The sequence below is a fragment of the Saccopteryx leptura genome, chromosome 1 (assembly GCF_036850995.1).
Source record: "Saccopteryx leptura isolate mSacLep1 chromosome 1, mSacLep1_pri_phased_curated, whole genome shotgun sequence".
Lineage (NCBI taxonomy): Eukaryota > Metazoa > Chordata > Mammalia > Chiroptera > Emballonuridae > Saccopteryx > Saccopteryx leptura.
Genome location: NC_089503.1, coordinates 253,131,812 through 253,155,715, shown reverse-complemented (window position 1 = coordinate 253,155,715; position 23,904 = coordinate 253,131,812). Strand labels below are relative to the sequence as shown.

General features: G+C 39.9%; 1 protein-coding gene across 1 annotated transcript; it reads left to right on the top strand.

Moving 5' to 3' along the window:
* The first annotated feature begins 761 nt into the window (after nt 1-761).
* Nucleotides 762-22,476, top strand: LOC136379553 (zinc finger protein 699-like). Its single transcript, XM_066346925.1, is given in 8 exon segments — nt 762-908; nt 1,371-1,458; nt 5,043-5,096; nt 6,293-6,419; nt 9,542-9,640; nt 10,031-10,214; nt 16,163-18,043; nt 18,045-22,476. Coding segments are annotated over 6 exon segments (2,592 nt in total). The 5' UTR covers nt 762-908; nt 1,371-1,458; nt 5,043-5,048; the 3' UTR covers nt 18,298-22,476.
* Nucleotides 22,477-23,904: the final 1,428 nt, after the last annotated feature.

Genomic DNA, 23,904 nt, shown 5'->3' with positions numbered 1-23,904 from the left:
AGTAACATTGAAAGGGAGAAAGGAACCCTGCCAGGCACTTCTCTTGGGGAGAAGAGTGCAGGTTACAGACTACGGGCGAGTTATATAGTGTTTGGGAGAGCCTGAGGGGATACTGAAGCAAAAGTTCTGGTGTGTCCAGAGCCCCACCTTGGAGCGGTTGGTCTTCTTCTTGGAATTTCTCTGTCTCAGGGGTGATAGTCCAGTAAGGGTGACGTCTGACAGATAAGCGGAACATCAAGTAGGGAGTTTGGAATACACATATCTATCAGCATTAATCAACAATTGAAACACGTACACATAAACCAGATTTAAAAGGGACTTTATTAACTTAATAAAGGTAAGTAGATTGATAATTATTACTAAGAAAAGAATCCTTTATTTCTTTCTTACTTTAAGAGACACTGCACAAACAAGAAAAAAAACAATATTAGAAAAAAATCTGTACAGAACCTTTTATTTACTAAGCCCCAATTTAGGAAAGGACAACGTTAGAGGTCATTAAGGTTTCCAGGTAATTGAACCTACATAAATAATTATCAGTTGCCTTCTTCTATATGAGCAGTTATCAACAAAGCAATGAAAGGGAACACTAAAGGTGTAACGAAAGGACTTTGTAAATGGAACGGAGATCTCAGGGACTGGTACAGGGCTTAAGTTTTTTGTCCAGTCTCAGACTCTATAGGAAGTGCTAAGCCTAACCCCGCCTATAGCAACAATGTTCCTGAGTTCCACCCATCAACCTAGCCTTGCCTCCCAGAATATTCAACTAAGTCCCGCCCCATAGGACTAGTTAATCAAACCTCCGCCCTAGTCCCCTCTCACATTTCACATCCAACCAATCGCAACTGCGCTGATCCCGCTCCAGGACCTAACGGCATCTCGCCCCGGAGGAAGCCAGCGGTTTTCAGGTCCGTCGCCTCTTTTACTGTCCCTCCGGGCCTTGAACCTTTAACTGTATTTCACAGCTCCCAAGGCCCCGCCCCTTTCGCTGGGCGTTGAACAAAAGCCGAAAATAGGTGTCTTTTGCGCGTGCGCAAGTTGTGAGCTGGCTCTGGCCTCATCTTCACTTGCCTCTGAGCTCTAGTCTCACCTGGGTCCGCCATTTTCCGGGCTTGGGTCGGCCTTGTCTCAGGTCCGGTGGCGGAGGCGGAGAGCTTGGCCTTGGGGAAGGCAGAGATCAGAGGGTGGCTCGGATCGCCCGGGCGTTACCTCAGAGCCCGACCTGCTCCGCCCGTGGTTGTTGCTCGTCCCGAACTCCCTGAATCGAGCACGTCTAGGCTGGGTCCAGTCGGCTGAGAACAAAGGGTGGAGAACAACCCTTATATTTAAATATAATTCGCTTCTAGAAGCGTCCTTTGCTCTCTTTCCAGAAAGGAAAAGCATCCCTGCCTTTCCCTTCCCGGGACGAGAGCCTCACTTGGTCGTCTCTGCGCTGATCTGCGGATTTCGGCGTGTCCGGTGAGCAAGGGGCTGGCATTCGGCTCCACTACGTCCCCGCCTTCCCTTCTGGTGCAGGAGATACTAGTTAATCTTGATGTTACCCTGCTTGCGAGCACCCGTTTGCTACCTTATATCCAGGTGCATTCAAGTGAACTAATTAGTAAGTATATTTTTAACTGTCATCGCGGAATGCAGCTATCCATTGTAATCATTTGTGTGTAGATCTTTTTTGAATTTCACACATGCCTGACCTGTGGTGGCGCAGTGGATAAAGCATCGACCTGGAAATGCTGAGGTCGCCGGTTCGAAACCCTGGGCTTGCCTGGTCAAGGCACATATGGGAGTTGATGCTTCTAGCTCCTCCCCCCAGTCTCTCTCTCTCCTCTCTCTCTTCTCTCTAAAAATGAATAAACTAAAAAAAATTAAATTGAATTTCACACATAAAGTATAATCATCTGCCATTTTTAGCTGCTGTTTTTCACCTTGTACCTTGTATTTCTTTAGTGCACTTGCCAGGACCTCAATCCAGTTCATGTTTAATAGCATAGAATTTATATCATTACCTTGTTCCGGTTCCCAGAGAGAATTATTCTACCATTTTACCATTAAATACATGATTATTGTATGAGTTTGTAGATTTTTTTTTTCTAGTAAAACGTGTTCCCTTCTAGTTCTGGTGGGTTAAATTGTTATCACCAATGAACATTATTATAGAACAGTCACTACTTTGTATCTTAGGAGATAAGTGATATGTCTTTTTCTGTTAAAAAAAGTGAATTATGGGCTTGCCTGGTCAAGGCACATATGGGAGTTGATGCTTCCTGCTACTCCCTCCTCCTCTCTCTCAGTCTCTTCTCTCTAAAAAATGAATAAATAAAAAAATCTTTAAAAAAAAAAAAAAGGCCCTGGCCGGTTGGCTCAGCGGTAGAGCGTCGGCCTGGTGTGCGGGGACCCGGGTTCGATTCCTGGCCAGGGCACATAGGAGAAGCGCCCATTTGCTTCTCCACCCCCCCCTCCTTCCTCTCTGTCTCTCTCTTCCCCTCCCGCAGCCAAGGCTCCATTGGAGCAAAGATGGTCCGGGTGCTGGGGATGGCTTCTTGGCCTCTGCCCCAGGCGCTAGAGTGGCTCTGGTCGCAGCAGAGCGACGCCCTGGAGGGGCAGAGCATCGCCCCCTGGTGGGCGTGCCGGGTGGATCCCGGCCGGGCGCATGCGGGAGTCTGTCCCTGTTTCCAGCTTCAGAAAAAAAAACAAACAACGTGAATTATATTAATGGATGATTCCATTTTCAACCACATATTATTCTTAGGACAAAGTGAACAAGGTTTATGATTAATATCTTTATTATTCATTTGTCTATTGCACTAATATATTATTTGCACTAATGCGTATGATTTTTTTTTAAATTCTACCTCTGGTTTTGGAAATACTTGGGAAAACTGTGTTTTCGCCCCTATAATGGAATGTTGAATTTTTTTTTATTTGGGGATTCAGCTGGTTAATCAATTTGTAACTTCTGTTTCCTTTGTGGGTATTGTTTAAAGTGCTAAATATTTTTTTCTTTAATGACTGGATATAATCAAGTGTTGTCTTTATTTTAGATCATTGCTGGAAAAGTTGTATATCTCTCTCTTAAAATTACTTCATTACTTGTACATTTCCATATGTATTCCCTAAGCTTTTTTTTGTAGTCTTTCTGTAACCTGTGTAATTATAATTAATTCATAGCTTCTTTTGTCTGGGCTCTGTTCATAAAGAAAATTTCTACAGGTTTTTCGACTTCATTCGTTTTCAAAGGACATTAGTTTTCAAAGGACACATGGCTGACTTTTCTAATTTTCTTTATTAGTTTTAAGGTATCATTAATTGTGTCTTCTTTTCACTTTTCTTTTTAACCATTTATACCGTTCTTTTCCCAACCTCCTGTGGTTAGCCCATTTTTACTGATTTTTTCTTCTCTGAGATTTGATGATATTTATAGGTCTATAAACATATGTACACAACCCCAGCTGTGGATTTCTAGTGCTATATGAACAGTTATTATAATTTTCTGATTCTGTCCTGCCATTTGAGTAATTCTGACTCACTAAAGTAAAATATGTGTGCGCCTTATCCCTATAATGTGCTTCACTATATATAGCATCTGCAACCACCTGATAGTTTGTTAATTTACTGCCTTCCTTCAAGAAATGATGTATTCCATGTGTTTCAGGGTTCCTCTGTTTTGTTTGGTGCTGTATCCCCTATGACTGCATGTGGTAGGATCAGGGGAGATGCTACCTAAGTGAATATGAAATGAAGGAGAAGGAGGTAGGGGCCTTAAGGGAAGCTACCTTGTTCTAGACATAGGTTTTACCCAAGAGAAGTTATTCAAAGATAAAACATTTGAATAGAATATTCATTTGTGTATCCTGCAAGTGTGCCCAACAAAGTTCTAGGCCAGACCCTGGTAATGTTAGGGAATAAGGTCCTCACTAACTTTGAAATTGTAAGTGTATGTTCACAAATGTACTCACTGGGCATTTCAGCTTTGAAGATAAATAGACCTGCATACACACTTGACAGTGTGGTTTCTAATTGGATAACATTGAGTGTGTAGTTAATTGACTGTAAGATTCATGAAGTATTGATATGTATTAATAAATAGTAATAATATGATTTGCAGAGTTTCTATAAAAATAAGTAATTTTTTTGCAAAGGTATGGGCATGTCTTCACAGTCACTTGCACATCATGGTTGCTCAAATGGAACCTGTTATTAATATAGTAAAGAATATTACAGTTTTTATTGGCTTTCAAATATATACTTGATCCACTGCATTGAAAGGAACAGTTGTGTTTTCATTATTTGAAATTTGTATATATTATTGTACTATCAGATGACCCACATTGCCAACTTAGGTATTCTTCTGTTGCTGCTTCTGTACAGGTAAATTTTAGCTGCAGAATTCAAGTGAGGCAGTGTTCTCTGCCTCCTATGTGTGGAATTTAGACAGTTGATGCACTTTTTCAAAAACTAGGTTTCAGGGACCCTGCAGCCCATGTGGGGAGTTTATTGATCAGGAGCTGAGCAGTAATATTTATTAGCCTGCCAAGGGGTGCAGAAGTAAGTAATATTGGGAATGGAGCACCCAAAAGTGGTATTTAAGTCAATGCTTTTTGGGGTTTGATACAGTATATATTCATAATATATTCAAAAGTTTGAAGGTATTGCCTAATACTGTTTTTGCTTCTCAATATCATGGGAAAACTGCCAGTTCAACTTTTAGACTGCAGTGAACTGAACTTGCAAAATGGGACTCTTTAAAAGTAAAAAAATAAAAAAACTCAATAAGAACCAGGTAATAGTTTTCTAGTTCTAGATGAGGTAAGATTATTCCACCTTCTTACAAGAGCAGTGTGTGTTTGCTTCAGTGTCTTGGACTGGGTGTGTGCGTGTGAGGGTATTGTGTGTGGGGGGGAGGTGGTGGTGTTTGAGGGGAGTGGTCCCTTATAGTGTGCTGCAGCATCCAGGCTCATGATTGTGTGAATTGTGGGGAGACCTAGAGGATCATGACTCTCTTGCCTCAGCTGTAACTTCTCAACATTCTGTCTTTCTTCATGAAGGGGAACATGGGTGAGGAAAATAACACTGCTGAGTTCCAGGAAAGCATGACACAGGTCAGTAAGAGCTAATAATTTCCCGAGAATATTCTCAATTAACCATTTGTCGATCTGATTGTTTAAGCAGGGATCTGCGACCTGCTTCTGTGTTAGTCTACATAGAATGTATGTCACTTAGTTTTTCCATTTAGTTGTGTACTCATTTATTGCTTGTCGTATGTGTCCAGACTCGGGGTCGAACTCATAGTATCTGGCACTCCACATTGACTCTTTATCCACTCAGCCACCTGGCTAAAACTGGATTGTATGTCTATTTTTTTTATGTTGAGTTTTATAAGTTCCCTATAGTTTTTGCATATTAATCCTTTATCAAAAGCATTGGCAAAAATGTTCTCCCATTCAGTGGGTTTGCTTTTCATTTTGTTGATGGTTTCTTTTGTTGTGAAAAACTTTTTAATTGATGTACTCTCATTTTTAAATTGTTTTCTTGGTCAAAGATATAGATCTTAAAATATACTGCTATAAGAAATACCCAAGATTTTAGTGCCTATGTTTTCTTCTGGAATAATTGGGTTTCAAGTCTAATATTTAAGTGTTTATTTCATGTGAATTTAGTTTTGTGCATTCCACATTGTGTTTTTATTCATTAAAACTTCATCCAGATTTGATCCAGTATTTCATGTTACACTAATCCCTGAGTGAGAGAGAATGAAGAAGGTGAAATTGTTTCTGGAACAAGGAATTGTTGGTGTTAGGGTGGAAATTATAACCAAGTCCTTAACATTATTGATAGGTTCTGTATACTTAAAAAAAATAGCAGATAATGAAACCAATTTTACCATAGACTAATTGATATAAATAAGAGTAAAGTTTCCATAGCATCTCATTAACATTATAACAAAAAGAAGCCAGTCGAAGACCTGTTGTGTTTCATTCATATAGTTTTCCCTAAATTTTCCTTTATGCTCTGGACTGTTCTGGATCATGATAAGACTGGAATTGCTGACCACCACATTGTGGAGATAGAAATTGTGTTTTTAGGTGTGTTGTGATGTCTGTGATACAGGACTTGATCAGTCAGGAACATGTGTGGGGGAAAGAGAAAAAGATCTGATGGCTAAGTCTTGGGGTTGATGTTAGAAAACCATACAATCTTCAAATATCATGTAAATGGATTCACTGTGCCCGGTATTGTCAGTATCATCTCAACTCGGGATTGTACCATTCTGAAAAGAATGTGTGGGATGTTTCAGGACCCATTGGTCTTTGAGGATGTGGCTGTGGACTTCAGCCAGGAAGAATGGGCTTTGTTGGATCTCACTCAGAGGAACCTCTACAGAGATGTGATGCTGGAAACCTTCTGGAACCTGGCCTCCCTAGGTAAGAAAGGCAATATTCCTAGGTTCAGTTGTTTAGATAAGAAATCTGACAAATTGACCTTATTCCTTATTTTAGGATTTGGGCTGAGGAATAAGAATACATTGGTAAATATGACAGACACAGTCAGGAACCCTATGAAATGTATGCTTGACCATGAAAATAAACATCTGTGTATTGAACTGCCTTTTTATTGTTATTGAAAGCCTCAAGACTTACTGAGGGTTGAAAGTGTGGGCATAGACTTCAGGGGTCACTGCGGGACACAGGGAAGTTTATGGTTTGGGACCTCTTGATAATTTTGCTGACTTCAATGCCCTTTACTGAATGACCACCAGGAAAACATAAAAGCTAAAGATGTTAGGTTTATTACTCAGTCAAGTGAGAAAAACACATGAGGCAGGGAGTTGTGGTGGGTCACAGTCAGAGGGTATTGGTACATTTTACAGGATTTGAACTTTGGTTGAGTGATTTGAGGATGGATCTGTGGATCAAGCTGTATTAGTTTCTGAGGCTTTTTCTTTTTTTTTCTTTATTTTTTTGTATAAACTTAATTAAGAACACAGTGGAGAAGGGAGGGGCCCCTGACCAGCAGGGGAGGAGAAAGAGAATGATAGTGGTGAATAAGAAACAGGTTTTTGCGAAGGGAGGGGAGGGGGCTCTCAGAGGGAAGAGACCTGAGCACAAAAGAGGTCCGCAGAGGGACCAGAGAAAAGTCCGGAAAGAGGGGTGCCCCAGGGGGTCAGACAGGAGGGAGAGAGAGTTGGGAGTCTGCAGAGAAGAAAAGATCAGGAGTGGAGGTTTTAGGTGAGATTTCTCTGGCAAGAAAAAAGCCTTTGCGGGGGAACAGGCGGCACAGAGATTAAGGACGGGTATGCAAATAATTAGAAGCCGTATATGTAAGAGATCTCCAATCAGTTCCCAGCTTTTTTGGCAATACTTAAATTGTTGAGGGTGTTAACACTGAAAGGCCCTTCAGGAGGCTAATTCAGTGGATTCTGTGGCCTGGCCACAGCAGAGAAGAACAACAGTTTCTTCTTCTTTAGGGAGGGAGATTCCTGTGCCCCCACGGCTGCCCTCAGTCCTCGGAGTGGTCAGATTTGAGTATTAGCATCCTAAAACTCAAGGTCTGGCCACGGATGGAAAAGGTAAAGTGGATGTGCTTGGGGACGTCTCTACAAGCACACGCACTCGGATGGACAGAAAAGACTTCCCTGACGTAGCTATGGTTTCAGACAGGGAGTCTCGGCAGAAAGAACTCAAGGATGGGTGGAGGCAGGGGTGCACCGTGTGCCGAAGTGGGTAGAAGGTCGGAGATCCTGGTTCTTTCTTGGAGGGGATGAGGAAGAGGAGCGGTCCTTGCGGACTTCAACTCCTCCCGGGTTTTCGGCACCAAAATGTAAGGTATTTTTTCCCGCCAAGAAGGAAGGGAGAGGGCTCAGAGCCACCAAGTGTGGAATAGTAAAAGGCTTTATTAAGTACAGCGCATCCTGCCCGGCAAGGTTCCCTGGCCCCGAGGTAAGATGGAGGCCAGGGAAGTTGCTTCTGAGGCTTTTTACAACAAAGTACTACTGCAAACTGGGTGACCAGATACAAAAGAACCTTTTTTTTTTTTTTCAAAAGCAACTTTTTGAAGTCTGAAACCAAGGTTGTAGCAGGGCCATGCTCCTTCTGAAGCTCTATGGAAAAAATCCTGCCTGTGTCTTCCCAGCTCTGGTGGTGGCCAGCAGTCTTGGTATTCTTGACTTGCAGATGTATTTCTCTAAATCTGCCTCCATCTTCATACAGACTTCTCAGTTTCTAAGTCTCTCCCTCTTTGGAGGATAGTAGTCATTGGATTTAGGGCCCATCCTAATCCAGTGTAACTTAATCTTAACTTGATTATATCAGCAATGACTCTATTTCGAAATAAAGCAACATTCTGAGATTCTAGGTAGACAAAAATTTTTAATAAATATGTTTATTTTTAGAGCAGTTTTAGGTTCACAGTAAAACTGAATGAAAGATACAGAGATTTACCATATACCCCTTACTGCCCCGTGCACAGCCTCCCCACTGTCAGCACACACCACCAGAGTCCTGCATTTGTCACAGTTGATGAGCCTGCACTGACACATGATCATCACCTAGAGTCCATAGCTTCCATTAGGCTTCACTCTTGGTGTTGTACCTTTGTTGTTTGAACAAATATGCGATGACGTACACCCACTGTTGTAATATCATGCAGATAGTTTCACTGTCCTAAAAGTCCTCTTTCTCTGGCTGATTCATCCCTCCTTCCCTTGTATCTCCTGGCAACTGTTGCTGTTTTTACTGTGTCCATCGTTTTCTCTTTTTGAGAAAGTTATATATTTGAAGTCTTACAGTATGTACCCTTTTCACATTGGTTTCATTTAGTTAGTAACATATTTAAGGTTCTTTCATGCCTTTTATTCAATTTTCTAGATTGTTATTCATCCATTCACGTACAGGAGGACATCTTTTCTGCTGCCAAGTTTTGGCAATTTTGAATAAAGCTGCTATAAATGTGTGCAGGTGTTGTGTGGGCATGTTTCCAACTTCTTCGGATAAATTCTAAAGAGAATGACTGTCCGGCCATGTGGGTGTGACTTTTCCTTGTTTTACACTGTACCCTGTCTCAGAGTAACCTTGTGTTAGATTGGTATTCTGCGAGATGACTCATGTTCAGCAGGAGTACAAAATGTCCTGGCTGTAAGAATTAGACCAGGCTAATATACTGCGCATTAGATAAGAATGTCAGATCACTTTTAAATTTTTACTTATTGACTTTAGCGAGAGTGGAATAGAGAGAGAGATAAAGAGGCAGGAACATCGATCTATTCCTATATGTGCCCTGACCAGGGATCGAACTTGCCACCTCTGTGCTTTGGGACTATGAACCAACTGAGCTATCCGGCCAGGGTTCAGATCAGTTTTAGACATCAGAGGCTTTTTTGCTACTTCTCTGCCATAAACATATTTTTGTTAAACATTTTCTTGCAGTTAACATCACACTTGGTGCTAAGTTTGCAAAATCAGAAGACCAAAGTGTCAGCCTTGTCTCCTGGAAATGTTTGTGGTTCCTTATTGTTTTCCTGCATGTGACGTGCCTTTCTGTTTAACAGGGTATGCACTGCATACACCCTGGCTGATCTTCCAGTGGAAGCAGGAGGAGGACCTGGAGATGACAAAGAGAGGGCCTGTCCAGGGGGAGCGCCAGGAAGGCAAGAGTTCTTGGGAGAAACTGTCTAGGTTGGGGGTATTCATTTGAAAAAATCAAATGAAAGCCAAAAACAGCTGTTTTGTCTGAGATACAATTTTTCACATACACCATTGATTACTATTTGACTTTTTATTAACAGTCTTCCTTGTTTTGTAAAAGACTTTCCTTGTCTTGTTTTTGTAAGTTGGTATTTGGTCATGTGCATTTTACACTGTTCCTATTTGTTTTGTTCTCCCAATAATACCCTCTTCGTATTACTATCCATGAAAATCTTCATGGAATATTTCTCATTCAGTTTCTTATCATTTGACCCTGTACTTGGAAGCAGAGTCTTGAAATAGCCACTCTGCAAAAGCCCTTTGTTCAAAGGTGCCTTTACCTTTCGTTTCAGATTCTGACACTCAACTTAAGACTAATGAATCAGTCACTTCACTAGATATTTATGAAGAAACAGTATCCAATGAACAGGAAATAGTAAGATTTAAGAGAAATGATGCCCAGTCATCTATTTTATACCAAAAGTGGGAATACCATGGTATTGACTATAAGAACAAAACCCATGAGAGACATTCGAGGTGAGTTCCATTCATAAAAAAGAAAGTAGTGCCTCATCATAATATCTTAAAATGTTATGAAATGTAAAGAACATGTATATAAAACTTGTCAAAAGTTGTAATTTTATAAAGAATTTTTACAAGATTTTTTACTCAAATGAGACTGCGATTTTCATTGTTTGATATAATTCTGTTATAAGCAGCTATGAGAAAATTCCCATAAGTCAGAAACTCAGTGATACATAATGCAATTAACAGTTCAAGTGCTATAGAGATGTTCAGTGAAATTTATGTACTTTTACTGATCAATGTCACCTCATTGAATTAATTTCAACATAAAAAACAAAAAGTTCCTGTCCCATTATCTCAGTGATAGAGCATCAGCCAGGCATATGGATGTCCCAGGGTCAATTCCTGGTCAGGGCAAACAGGAGAAGTAACTATCTGCTTCTCCTCCACTCCCTCTTTTTCTTTTCTCTCTCTCTCTCTCTCTCTCTCTCTCTCTCTCTTTCTCTTGCCTCCTGCAGTCATGGCTCGATTGCTTCTAGCACATCAGCCCCGGGCCCTGAAGTTGGCTCAGCAGGGCTATGCATCAGGCACTAAAAATAGTTTGGTTGCTATTGCAGCCACAATGAACTACTCAGAGACCGGATGATATGCTCTCAGGGGCCAAGGGGAGACAGCAGCCCCAGTCAGCAGACCAAAGAACTGAGGCCTGGTCCCCAGCCTTACTCAGATATTTATTAGAAAGTACAAATAACTCAAGGAAGCAGACAGCAGAAGTTTTCAGTGGATGAAGTAAAGGACAAGTTATTTGCTTCCTTCTATCTCTGTTCTGAGAGCCTAAACATTTTCTATTACTAAATCTTATCCTGCTGCTTCACTTTTTTCAGCACACACTATCTCCAGTACATGGACAGAAAGGTCCCTGGACTCTTGTCTGCTCAGAGCTTTTACCCTCCAGCACCTCACTGTCTCTAATTTTAATTCTAACTGTATTTTCATAGGAGATTGCTACATATCCCCTTTTTTGTTTTAGTAAAGATTAACATAGAGAAAGATGATTGAGTGGTTGCAGTGGAAGGTGAAGAGCAAGCATAGAGAGAAACAGGTTTTTAGGGGTCACAGCTGTGTCTATATTTTGCAAAAGTTCTTTAGCATGCCTCGTTATATGTTTCAAAGTGTCCCAGGTGATATCAGGCATGCCCTGAGTACTTGGTAGCATGTTAGGTGTCCTCTTTTTTGGGTTCATTTCCAGGTGGATTTACTATAAGCTTCTGAATCTCTGGGATTGGGTTGCTTTATAGGGGTGGATGCTAATTCACGATGAGGCATTACATTTCTCACTGGTATCCAAAGAGGACCTGTTGATGACAAAATTACAATATATCCTTAACCTCGGGTTAGCAATCTGACTAGATTCTGCCACTTAGGGCCAGCTAATATGTCCCAGAACAACACGAGAGGCTTAGGCTATTGTTTGGCTTGGTATAAAATGCCTTTCAGCTGCTGTTAAGTCCAGATGAGGAAATGTTTTAAAAATTAAGAGTAAAAAGAGCTTTATACAATTGTCTGTGGGGCAAGTCTCTTCCCCTGACTCCCCCTTTTTTGTTTCTGTAGTTGGGGCTTAAGGATGCCATTGGCTCCTTCTGCAATACCTGTAAGTTTCAGTGAATTTCTCAAGCTCCTGAAGTCCCTAAGAATGTTTTAATGTTCCTTTTTATTTTTTTTTTTTCAGGACAGTCCTTGTTTTAAAATACTTCCTTCCTCTTCTCACCTTTGTCTATTTTAGTATCTTCTCTTTTTTGTTCTTGACTTTCCACAAACTTTCTACAACCCACACAAACCTTCTGCAACTTGCACAAATCTTCTGTAACTTTCTTAAAGTTTATCTATTCAGTAATAACTAGCTTTCAGAACTTATTTACTTTCTTCTTTTTCCTTTTAAAAATATCTCTATACCTTATACCTTTTTTCATATAATTTCTTTCTAATTAATCAGAATTTTTAATTTCTAAAAACCTTAATTTCAATGAGGACTAAGTTAGTAATTAGTAATTTTAGATTGATACTTCTGTGAACATATTTTAAGACCCTTAGACACCAGTACTTTTATTGGCAAACAAACATTTTTTTAAAAACATGTTTTTTGTAAACCTAAGCAAAACATCACTTTTTGTTAAGAACTTTAAACAGATTAAATTAAACTAGTAGTGATATCAAATGTATTTGTAGACTACCTGGTTAGAAAAATTTAGAATACTTTCATATTTTACAATAGTATTAATCATGTTTCTACTGTTCACAGGATTACATTAGTTCCCAGGTCTCCTGAAGAAGGTTTTATTTTTATTTCTTATTTTTTTTTACACAGACAGAGTCAGAGAGAGGGATAGACAGGGACAGATAGACAGGAATGGAGAGAGATGAGAAGCTTCAATCATCAGTTTTTTGTTGCTACACCTTAGTTGTTCATTAATTGCTTTCTCATATGTGCCTTGACCGCAGGCCTTCAGCAGACCAAGTAATCCCTTGCTCAAGCCAGCAACCTTGGATCCAAGGTGGTGAGCTTTGCTCACCAGATGAGCATGTGCTCAAGCTGGCCACCTTGGGGTCTTGAGCCTGGTCCTCCGTATCCCAGTTCAACTCTCTATCCAGTGTGCTACCTCCTGGTCAGGCAAAAAGAAGGTTTTTAAGATATTTAAATGACTGGGTTTCTCTTACTCCTAAAATTACCCATAGTCATTTTTTTTATAGCCAAATTTAGATTATTCCAGTTATATAGTATTAACCCCCGTTTTAACTTGGCTTGATAATTTGCATAAACAGAACAAGAATAGTAATTAATGAAATGGGCTTAAAATCTGCTTTGATGGAACTTTTTTTTTTTTTTTTTGTATTTTTCTGAAGCTGGAAACACGGGAGAGATAGAGTCTCCCGCATGCGCCTGACCGGGATCCAGCTGGCATGCCCACCAGGGGGCGATGCTCTGCCCCTCCAGGGCATTGCTCCGTTGCGACCAGAGCCACTCCAGTGCCTGGGGCAGAGGCCAAGGAGCCATCCCCAGCGCCCGGGCCATCTTTGCTCCAATGGAGCCTTGCTGCGGGAGGGGAAGAGCAAGACAGAGAGGAAGGAGAGGGGGAGGGGTGGAGAAGCAGATGGGTGCTTCTCCCGTGTGCCTTGCCCGAGAATCGAACCTGGGACCTCTGCACGCCAGGCCGACGCTCCACCACTGAGCCAACCGGCCAGGGCCTGATGGAACTTTTAAAGGAATTTTTAGATTGAATTTTAATTAGTCTCTCAGGGCACACTCAAAAGCCAGGCTACATGGTTGCTGTTAGGCTCTTCCAGTAATCTTTCTAAAAATATCTTTCTTTTCCATACTTGTAACAGGTTTGTGGCCTTGGTCACAGACTGTCTAATTTCCCAACCCCGAGGTCTCTCCTGAAGGTATTGTCCTAAGGACTCTTCCCAGAATCTTTCCAGAGTGGGGGAAGTTGCTTATGGGGGAGGGATGAGGGGAATTTGAGACTTTAAAGGTGTTGTGATTTAAGGGAGCCCTGGATCCAAACCTAACATTCCAGCTTTTTGTTGTTTAAGGAAAAAGGGTGAAGGTCTTTTCTTCTGAATCTCTTCCCTGCTGGTTAGAGTTGATCAAGTATCTAAGGGGAGAAGCTGGTCTGAGGTTTGGGCTAGGTTGTGAGAACACTTTTTACAAGCCCTTTCCAATTCTAAGGGGTCATTTCATATTCCATCCATGTTGCCTTGACCTTCCCCTTGGGAAAAGTCTTTTTCCAATCTTCTAAGTCTGAACTTCTCTCCTTCACATACCAAGGGCTTTATGGTTGGATTGTGAGCAAGAGAGCAGTTCAATTCTGATCTGAAATTGCATTTGAAAGAGTCCTGTAGCTGTAACATGAGACTCCATTGCCCAGAAGAAAGGGAATTCCCCATGAGGAAGGAGGGATGAAGGGAAAGAAAAATCCCTTGGCCACCTGATCTTTAAAAGTGACCTCACCACAAGCATTCAATGGCCATTCCCCTGCTGCTTGTGTTCCTTACGAAATGGGATAAGCACATGTTCTTTTCCTTTGCCAGGCTTTGGGAGGCCATTTCTTCTGGTTCCTTATGTGGGGAACCACTTGTGACGATAATGAACTACTCAGAATAGCAAACCTGTCATTTGGTTCCAATTCCTCACACAGGGCCCCACATGTCATGGTGACAAAAACTACTGAGACCAGATGAAACGCTTCAAGGGGCTGAGGGGAGGCAACAGTCCTGGTCAGCAGACTGAATAGTTAAAGCCCCATCCCCAGCCTTACTCAAGATATTTATTAGCCAGTACAAATAACTCAAGGAAGCAGACTGCAAAAGTTTTCAGGGGTGAAGTAAAGGACGGGGAACATGCTGACTTCTAACCTCTGTTCTGAGAGCCTAAACATTTTCTGTTACTGAATCTTATCCTGCTGTTTTGTTGTCTCCAGCATGAACTGTTTCCAGTATGGGTCAGAGAGGCACCTAGACTCTCATCCACTAAGGGCTTTCACCTTAGGTCACGTTGCTGTCTCTAATTATTATTCTAACTCTGCATATTTTCATAGTATATTCCTACAGATTGTGAGTATGGCCCCAGATGGGCAGAGCATTGGGCCCAGATGGTTTTCACTGGGTTAGTCCTGGTGAGGGTGCATGTCTATCTCCCCTCCTTTCACTTGTAAAAGAATTTTAAAAAATTAAAAAAAACAAAACTTGGTGATAAATACTGTGTATTGTTAAAGACGCTCTGTGAGAACTTGCAGCTGATAAACCCTTAGGGCAGTGGTTCTCAAACTCTTGAAGTCGGGGCACATTTAAAATCCTACAAATAATTGTAGGCACACTATATACAAATTTCTGAGAAATATGTTAAATAATTAAGTCAAATGTTAAAGAAAAAAATATAAAATCCAAGCGTGCTTTTATGGTAATTAAGCAAAATAAATATGACAAAATTAAATTTATTCTGACATTGAAAAACATTTTTATGTTACATTTTTTGAGTTATGCTTTTTAGAATATATAACAAAGAGGGGTTAAAAAATTAAAAAGTGACAAAAGTCATCTGTTTATATGTATATAGATACATTCTTAGTAAGATTTAGTAAATTTGGGAGGTCCCAGCATGAATTGTGTTTTTTCATTCTTGTGTTTATGAGAAACATGAGCCTGATGTGTCCTAGTAATTTCTTCAATGTTTGGGCATATATTTGAAAGGCAGACTCTCATTTCCTTGTCAATACATTGAAGAATTTCTCTCTTTTTACTATTAATTGTGTTGAATGCAGAAAACCCCCAACATACATATTATATTAACTTTACACCAAAGTACAGTGTTACCTTGAGGTATGAATTTAATTCATTCTGTAACTGTGCTTGTAAGTCAGTCAACTTGTCTTGTATATCAAACTGCCAGTACTGGACCTGTACACTAATGAGCCAACTAGCGGCAGCTTCCCTAATCGTGACTCATATCTCAGAATTTTACTTGGATCTGGAACAAAAATTTGGACTGAGTCGCAGCTCGTATCTTAAAATTCCATATGTTGGTATGTTCGTATCTCAAGGTACCATTGTATAGAAGAAATTTCCCTCCAGTTTTTCTGGAAAATATGGGGGGTATTTTAAACAATCCAGCACCATAGCTTAACAGCCTTTTGCAACCCAATCTGGCAATTAAGGTGGGGGTTGGACAGAATGTCAGCTTAAAGCCAATTCTTCACACCGCTGTCCCCTAAAAATCTAAATTCCAAAAACACTTGGGTTTTTTGTTCCCCAACAGGTACATATTTCTCTGGAATACCATAGGGTGCACTTGGAAATCTAGGGTTCACACTTTGAGAACCACTGCCTTAGGGTGAAAAACATGCACAATTACTGAAAATATTAAAAATATTTATTACTAATACTGTGCTTTTTATTTTTAAAAGAAGTCATGTGGTGAAGAATGTCTATGAATGTGACCACGAAAATCAGTGTGGAAAAACCTTTGGCCAAATTTCAAGTCTTAACGTACTCCAGAGAACTGCTGAGGTGCAATCCTATGAATGCCATGAATGTAAAAAGGTCTTCACGGATCACGTTTCCCTGAAGACCCACGTCAGTTCGCACACAGGAGGCAAACCCTACCAGTGCAGGGAGTGTGGGAAGGCTTTCCATGTCCTCGCCTATTTCAGGAAGCACATGAAAACCCCCGTGGAAGACAAACCCTACAAATGTCAGCAGTGTACCAGAGCCTTCGGCTGTTCTTCATTCTTCAGGGCACATATGAAACTTCACCATGGACAGACAAACTGTGAATGTGAGCAATGTGGTAAAACCTTCAGCTGTTCTTCATCCCTCACAGAGCACAAGAGAATTCATAGTGGAGATAAGCCTTACCAATGCAAGGAATGTGGGAAGGTTTTAAGTTGCTCCTCCTCACTATCCAAACATAAAAGAATTCACAGTGGAGAGAAGCCTTACCAATGCAAGGAATGTGGGAAGGTCTTAAGTTGCTCCTCCTCACTATCCAAACATAAAAGAATTCACAGTGGAGATAAGCCTTACAAATGCAAGGAATGTGGGAAGGCTTTTAATTCATCTTCTCACCTCAAAATACATTTAAGAATGCATACTGGAGAAAAGCCTTATGAATGTAAGGAGTGTGGGAAGGCCTTTAATTCTTCCTCTCGCCTCATAATACATTTAAGAATCCATACTGGAGAGAAACCCTATAAATGTAAAGAGTGTGGCAAGGCCTACAATTGTCCCTCCTCCTTAAGTATCCATATGAGAGAGCACACAGGAGAGAAACCCTATAAATGTAAGGAGTGTGAGAAGGCCTACAATTGTCCCTCCTACTTAAGTATCCATATGAGAAAGCACACTGGAGAGAAACCCTATGAATGTCTGGAGTGTGGGAAGGCCTTCTCTCTCCTCAGTTCCCTTAATACGCATCTGAAAAATCAAAGTAAAGAGAAACCCTATAAATGTAAAGAGTGTGGAACAGACTTTAGCTGTCCCTCATCCTTCAGAGCACATGTTAGAGATCATACTGTCAAGACAAAGTATGAAAAATATGAATGTAAGGAATGTGGGAAGGCTTTTAGTCATCGCTCATCTCTCACTGCACACTTGAGACTGCACAGTGAAGAGAATCCTTATAAATGCAAGGAATGTGGGAAAGCCTTTACTCGTTCCTCCCACCTTACATTGCATGGACGGACTCACACTGGTGAGAAACCCTATGCATGTAAGGAGTGTGGGAAAGCCTTTAGTGACTCTTCAGCTCTGACTGTACACATCGCCCGAATGCATAGTGGAGAGAAGCCTTTTGACTGTCTACAGTGTGGGAAAGCCTTCAGTTCTCTCCCATCGTTTCGAAGTCATGTAAGAAACCACATGGGGGAGAAACCCTATAAATGTAAGGAATGTGGGAAAGCCTTTATTAGTTCCTCCAACCTTACAGTACATGCACGAACTCACAGTGGGGAGAAACCGTATAAATGTAAGAAATGCGGGGATGCCTTTATTTATGCCTCATCTCTTAGTGCTCACATGAGGACACACACAGGGGAGAAGCCCTATGAGTGTAAGGAATGTGGGAAGGCTTTTAGTCATCCCTCATCTCTCACTGCACACTTGAGACTGCACAGTGGAGAGAATCCTTATAAATGCAAGGAATGTGGGAAAGCCTTTATTAGTTCTTCCCACCTTACAATGCATGGACGCACTCACAGTGGGGAGAAACCTCATGAATGTAGGAAATGTGGGAAAGCCTTTACTTGTGCCTCATCTCTTAGGACTCATATGAGGATACACACAGGGGAGAAACCCTATGAATGTAAGAATTGTGGAAAAGCCTTTATTAGGTCCTCCCACCTTACATTGCATGGACGGACTCACATTAGAGAGAAGCTTCATGAATGTAAGAAATGAGGGAAAGCCTTTTATCTGTTCCGCAGTTCTTAGCATCCACATGAGGACACACATTGGGGAGAAGCTCTATGAATGTGTGGGAAAGACTTTGTCTTGTCTACTTTCTAACTCACATGAAAACCCTAGAGAAAACATGCAAATGTGAGGATTATGAGAACATCTGCAAAGCTTTTCAAATCCTAGGCAACGTGATATCTCACACAGTGGAGGCATCCTATGACTAACGAAGTAGTTAATTCTTCCTCATTTTTTTGAAGACTTCTATGAATTCACAATTGATAAAAAACCTTGTACATAAACCACGTGTTAACATCTTCAAAAATATTGCTTATTACAAGTCAAAATTTCTAAGAGCTTGACCAGGTTGTGGCACAGTAGATAGAGCGTTGGACTGGGATGTGAAGGACCAAGGTTAGATACCCTGAGGTTGCTGGCTTGAGCACAGGTTAATATGGTTTGAGCAAGGCTTACCAGCTTGAGCCCTCGTTCGATGGCTTTAGCAAGGGGTCACTCAGTCTGCTATAGCCCCCCAGTCAAGGTACATATGAGAAAGCAATGAGAAACTAAGGTGCCACAGTAAACAATTGATGCTTCTCATCTTTTTCCCTTTCTGTCTGTTCCTCTCTGTCCCTCTTTATCTCTGTCACACACATAAAAAAAAATTCCTAAGAAAAAAGTGCGTAAGAAAATTTGCTCTAGAAGCAAATATCAGTGTTTCACCTTTAAGTTGGCTCAATGGTTTCTGGTTTGTATTTCCTGATATGAATAATTAAGGTGATAAATTTTTCTCTAATGCTTTTCCACTCTTTTATTCCATGGTGCTTTTATTTGGGTTTAGATGTACATGTTTCTGTCACTAAGTGAGGGAGTGTGTTTCTTCATATCCAGGTAGGAGTGGTCCTTTTATTTTTGTTTGTTTCTCATTACTGATTGCTAAGTGTGCAGTGATCATGGTATGCACCCTTGAGTATTAATAATTTCTTTTATATTTGCTTTTGTAATTGGTCATTTCATTTTTACCTAGTTAGTCCAATACTGGAAATTGCATACTCAATATTCTTCACTCCTTTTATTCTTTTTGAAGTTATCTGTTTTTTCTATTCAAAGTCTTACCTGTCTAACAATTTCAGCAGAAATTGTTAAGTGTATAGGTCTTCAAGAAGTGTTTCATCTGATGTTTTTGTATTTCATTCTTTGTCCTTGCTCCTGGCTGATGATGGAACACCTTGTGTTTTGAGAGTACAAGAATACCTTGTGACTAGAAAGCCATAATAAAGTCAGTTTACTTCTTTGTTGATTTGGGCATGGCTGGGACTCCATTTCCCAGAACCAATTTCATATACAGTTCCTGGTTAGAGTTGTCTAAAAGAGAGTTTGTATGTGAATTGGAAGACAAAGGATAGAATCCCTTATTTGAGTTTAGTAAGGCCATGATACTGGGAGACAGATTCATAGGTTCCTGGTGGACTAGTTTCCAGCTCATTTCCCTGATCATTGGCCTCACCAATCAGTACTGGCTCAAGAACATTAAGTCATTGATGTTAGTTTTAGTTACCTTGGAGGCAAGTTTTAGTTACCTTGGAGGCAGCGGTTCCATAAACTTCCCTATAAGTTGCTTTATTATGGCCATACACAGTCTCTTAGACTTTGACAATTTTTAGCATTGTCATCCTGCAGATGTTATACTCCCCATGACACATCAACTGATTATATTGACTTGGCCCCAGTTTGGAGCTGGACTGTTGTCTTCTGCATAGTCCAGTCCCATTATATCATTACTCAAGTGGAAAGATACATCTGTGTGAGTTCACTGTGGTCTCAAAATAAAAAGCTGTGGATAGTGAGGAAAATTGGATATAAGTGAGGTATCAGATAGGGTGTCATCCCATTTTAGTGGAGAAAGATTTATATTTGACATCTTCAAACAAGATTTTACCCTCCACCTTTTTTTTTTTTTTTTTTTTTTACCTAAGATGCTTTATTGGTTTGTGCTTCAGGTACGTTTAGCCACACTTACTTCTTCTATTATATTTTCCCCCATCTCTAAAAGTACAGCACATAAATCAGCAACGGATGATGGTTGTCCCAGAAGATTATGAGATGAGACATTCCTATTGCCTGTGAATTCTAATGTTTGCATAGTGACAAAATTGTGTAATGATGCTCTTCTCAGAATGTATTTCAGTCATTACATAGAGCCACACTGTATACCTGTAGCATTTCCCGTCATCATTTTCTATTTTATTAAGGAATCTGTACACTACAGAAGTGTGCTAATCCTAAGTGTACCGCTTGATGGAATTGCCCATAATGTTTACACCCTGATAACTGAACACTTCCATAACTCCAGAAAGTTTACTCATCTGCCTTCTCAGTAATTGCTCCACAGAGGAAAGCACGATTTTAACTTTAATTGCAATTTATTAGCTTTGCTTCTTATTGATTTAACTTTTATTTATTGATTGTAGAGAGAAAAGAAAGGAGAGAGAGAAAGAGAGATTGACTTGTTCCACTTATTTATGCATTTATTAGTTGATTCTGTGTGCGCCCTGATGGGGATGAAACTCACAATGTTGGCGTATTAGGATTATGCTTTAAGCAACTGAGCTACCCGTCCAGAGCTTTGATCTTTATATAAATGTTAAAATATAATATGCAGTTATGTGTTTTGCTTGTTTTCTCTATTTAATATCTGCTTTTCCATTGTCATTTTGGCAGACACTTATTTCTCTTGGTAAATGCTCTGTATGTGGGAATATGATTAGTGGATCAGGGTAGGTTTCAGGTGTAGTTTTGGTAGATTGCACCTATAATTCTAGATGCAATAGATGAATATTCCAGTTGGTCTAGATACCTGGCCAGCACACACTCATTTTAACCATTCTGCAGAAGTTGTAATTTTTTGGTTTTGATTTTAATTTGCATTTATTTATTCTGTAATTATGTAGAATACTTAAAAATGTTTTAAAATTTATTAACTGATTTTACAGAGGAAGGAAGAGATGGGGGGGAGAAGCATAGACTTACTGTCCCAATTATTTATGCATTCATTGGTTGACTCTTGCATGTGCTCTGCCTGGGGATCAAACCCACAATAGTTTCATGTCATTATGACACTAAACAAGCAAGCACCTTACCAGGGTTGAATATATTTTTATGTACTGGTTGACTATTTGGCTATCTTTCATGAGGGTACCTGTTGAAACATTTTACCAATTTTCATTTCTAATTTGAAGAGTTTCTTTCTGTTGTCCATTTTATGTGTGTGCATCTCTGTAGTTACATAGGCCATATATGATGTATATGTAATGTGTATTTCCTACATAATGTGTATTGCAGAAAACTTTTCTCAGTCTCTGGTTTGTCTGTCACTCTTTTCATATTTGTTAGTTATAACAGGAATTTATTGGTTTGATTACTGGAAAGTCCTTGGGTGCAACTGGCTTCATGCATGGTTGGTTTTTCAGGCTCAACCAATTTTGTCTGGATATATTGTCTTACTGTCTTGGGGGTGCATCTTCTTGCATTAGCTATTCTTGGCAGGCTATCTCTCTTCATGGTCTCAGTAAATGCACAGTGCTTTTTTTCTGGATTGTGTTTTCGGGGAGAATAGAGTGATGGTCTTTTGGGACAATTCCAATATGATTATTGCCACTGTATCTGATTGATTCACTTGCCCACTGTTATTCACAGGAATGTAACACTGATTTGCTTAGGAGTGGGCACTCATACTCGTCCACACACCAGAGTAGAATCTATATGTGCTTCTTTTTTCACCATTTCTTTCTGTATTAATTATAGTATCTCCTTATTAATTTTAAAAATAAAGCTGAGACTATGCTTAGAATTACATTGATTTGATAAAAATAACCTGAATAAAATTGACATTTTTATAATGCTGGGTCTTACAGTTGATGAAAACAATATAATTGTCCATTTGCCTACATCATCTTTAACAGTGAATTGTAGTTTTAATTGTAGAGGTATTGAATACCTTCATTTAATTTACATCTATGTATATTCTGTGTTTTACTTTGTAAACATTTTTATTGAATTTATTGGAGTGACATTGGTTAATAAAATTACATAGTTTTTACATGTATAATTCTATAATATATCTTTTGTATATTGTATTGTGTGTTCACCGCCCAAGTTATTTATTTTCTTTTTTTATTTTTCAGTTTAGTATATACAATTTCAATTTCTTTTTGTACATTGTTTTTTCTCCATTAACCTTTATCAATTCAGTTATTTCAAATATTTATGGCTTATTTTGGATTTTGTGTGTATACAGTCTTGTCAATAACAATAAGAAATTTTTTAATTTTTTTATTGCCTCATTTCTTTACAGTGGTGAAAGGGAAAATGAACACCATTGCCTTGTTTCTGATCTTAGGAGATAGTGTTCTAAAATACTTCTTTAAGTATATACATATTAATAGCTGTAAGTTTTTTATAGTTAATGGCATCTGTTAGACAAGCACTAGATATGTTTTCAATCATATGGGCTACCAATGTTATGGAAGGAGCATTAACCTTTGAGTAGTATGAATGTTCATGTATGTCCTTGCTCCTTCTGAACATCCAGAGTACAATTATTTTAAAAATGTGTTAGGCAACATTTATTTATTTATTTATTTATTTATTTTACTGAGGCAGAGATAGACAGGGACAGACAGACAGGAATGGAGAGAGATGAGAAGCATCAATCATCAGTTTCTCGTTGCGCGTTGCGACTTCTTAGTTGTTCATTGATTGCTCTCTCACATGTGCCTTGACCGTGGGCCCTCAGCAGACCGAGCAACCCCCTGCTGGAGCCAGCGACCTTGGGTCCAAGCTGGTGAGCTCTCTGCTCAAGCCAGATGAGCCCGCGCTCAAGCTGGCGACCTCGGGGTCTCGAACCTGGGTCCTTCCGCATCCCAGTCCGACGCTCTATCCACTGCGCCACTACCTGGTCAGGCTGTTAGGCAACATTTAAAAAAGGCAAGTGTATGTTCTTATTTTCATAAATTGGTTATCAAACAAACATGATTTTAAGTTAATAAAACTATAACTAACTTATTTCAGTTTTGAAAAATAATTCACTCCCCAGGGTCAGCAAACATGAAAAAAATCTCACTACTCAAAGGCTAAAAAGAAAGGTAAAAAGTCAGTTGGAAAAGTATGAGAGATCCAAAATTATGGTATTATTTATTTATTTATGTAGCAGAGAAGGGAGAGTCAGAGAGAGAAACAGATAGGGACAGGCAGAAAGGGAGAGAGATGAGAAACATCAATTCGTCTTTGTGGCTTCTTAATTCATTGATTTCTCATACATGGCTTTGACCAGCGGGCTACAGTAGACCGAGTGACCCCTTGCTTGAGCCAGCGACCTTGGACTTAAGCTGGTGAGCCTTTCTTAAACCAGATGAGCTTGCTCTCAAGCTGGTGGCCTCAGGGTCTCGAACCTGGGTCCTGCACATCCCAATCCGATGCTCCGCAGTCTATCAACTGCGCCATCACCTGGTCAAGCGATCATGGTATCTTTGAGTGACAACATATGGCACATTGTTATTTTATAAATAATAGTTTGATTTGACCAAAATAGCTATAGTTTATTTAGTGATTACAGGGGGTCCTCGGGTTATGATACAGTTTCATTTATACAACACTGAAATAACCCGAATTTTGATGTAAGTCAAAATACCCCAGCCTAAGTCACCTATTACACAGTTGTAAAATCATAATGTAGTACATAAAAACACAAGCCACA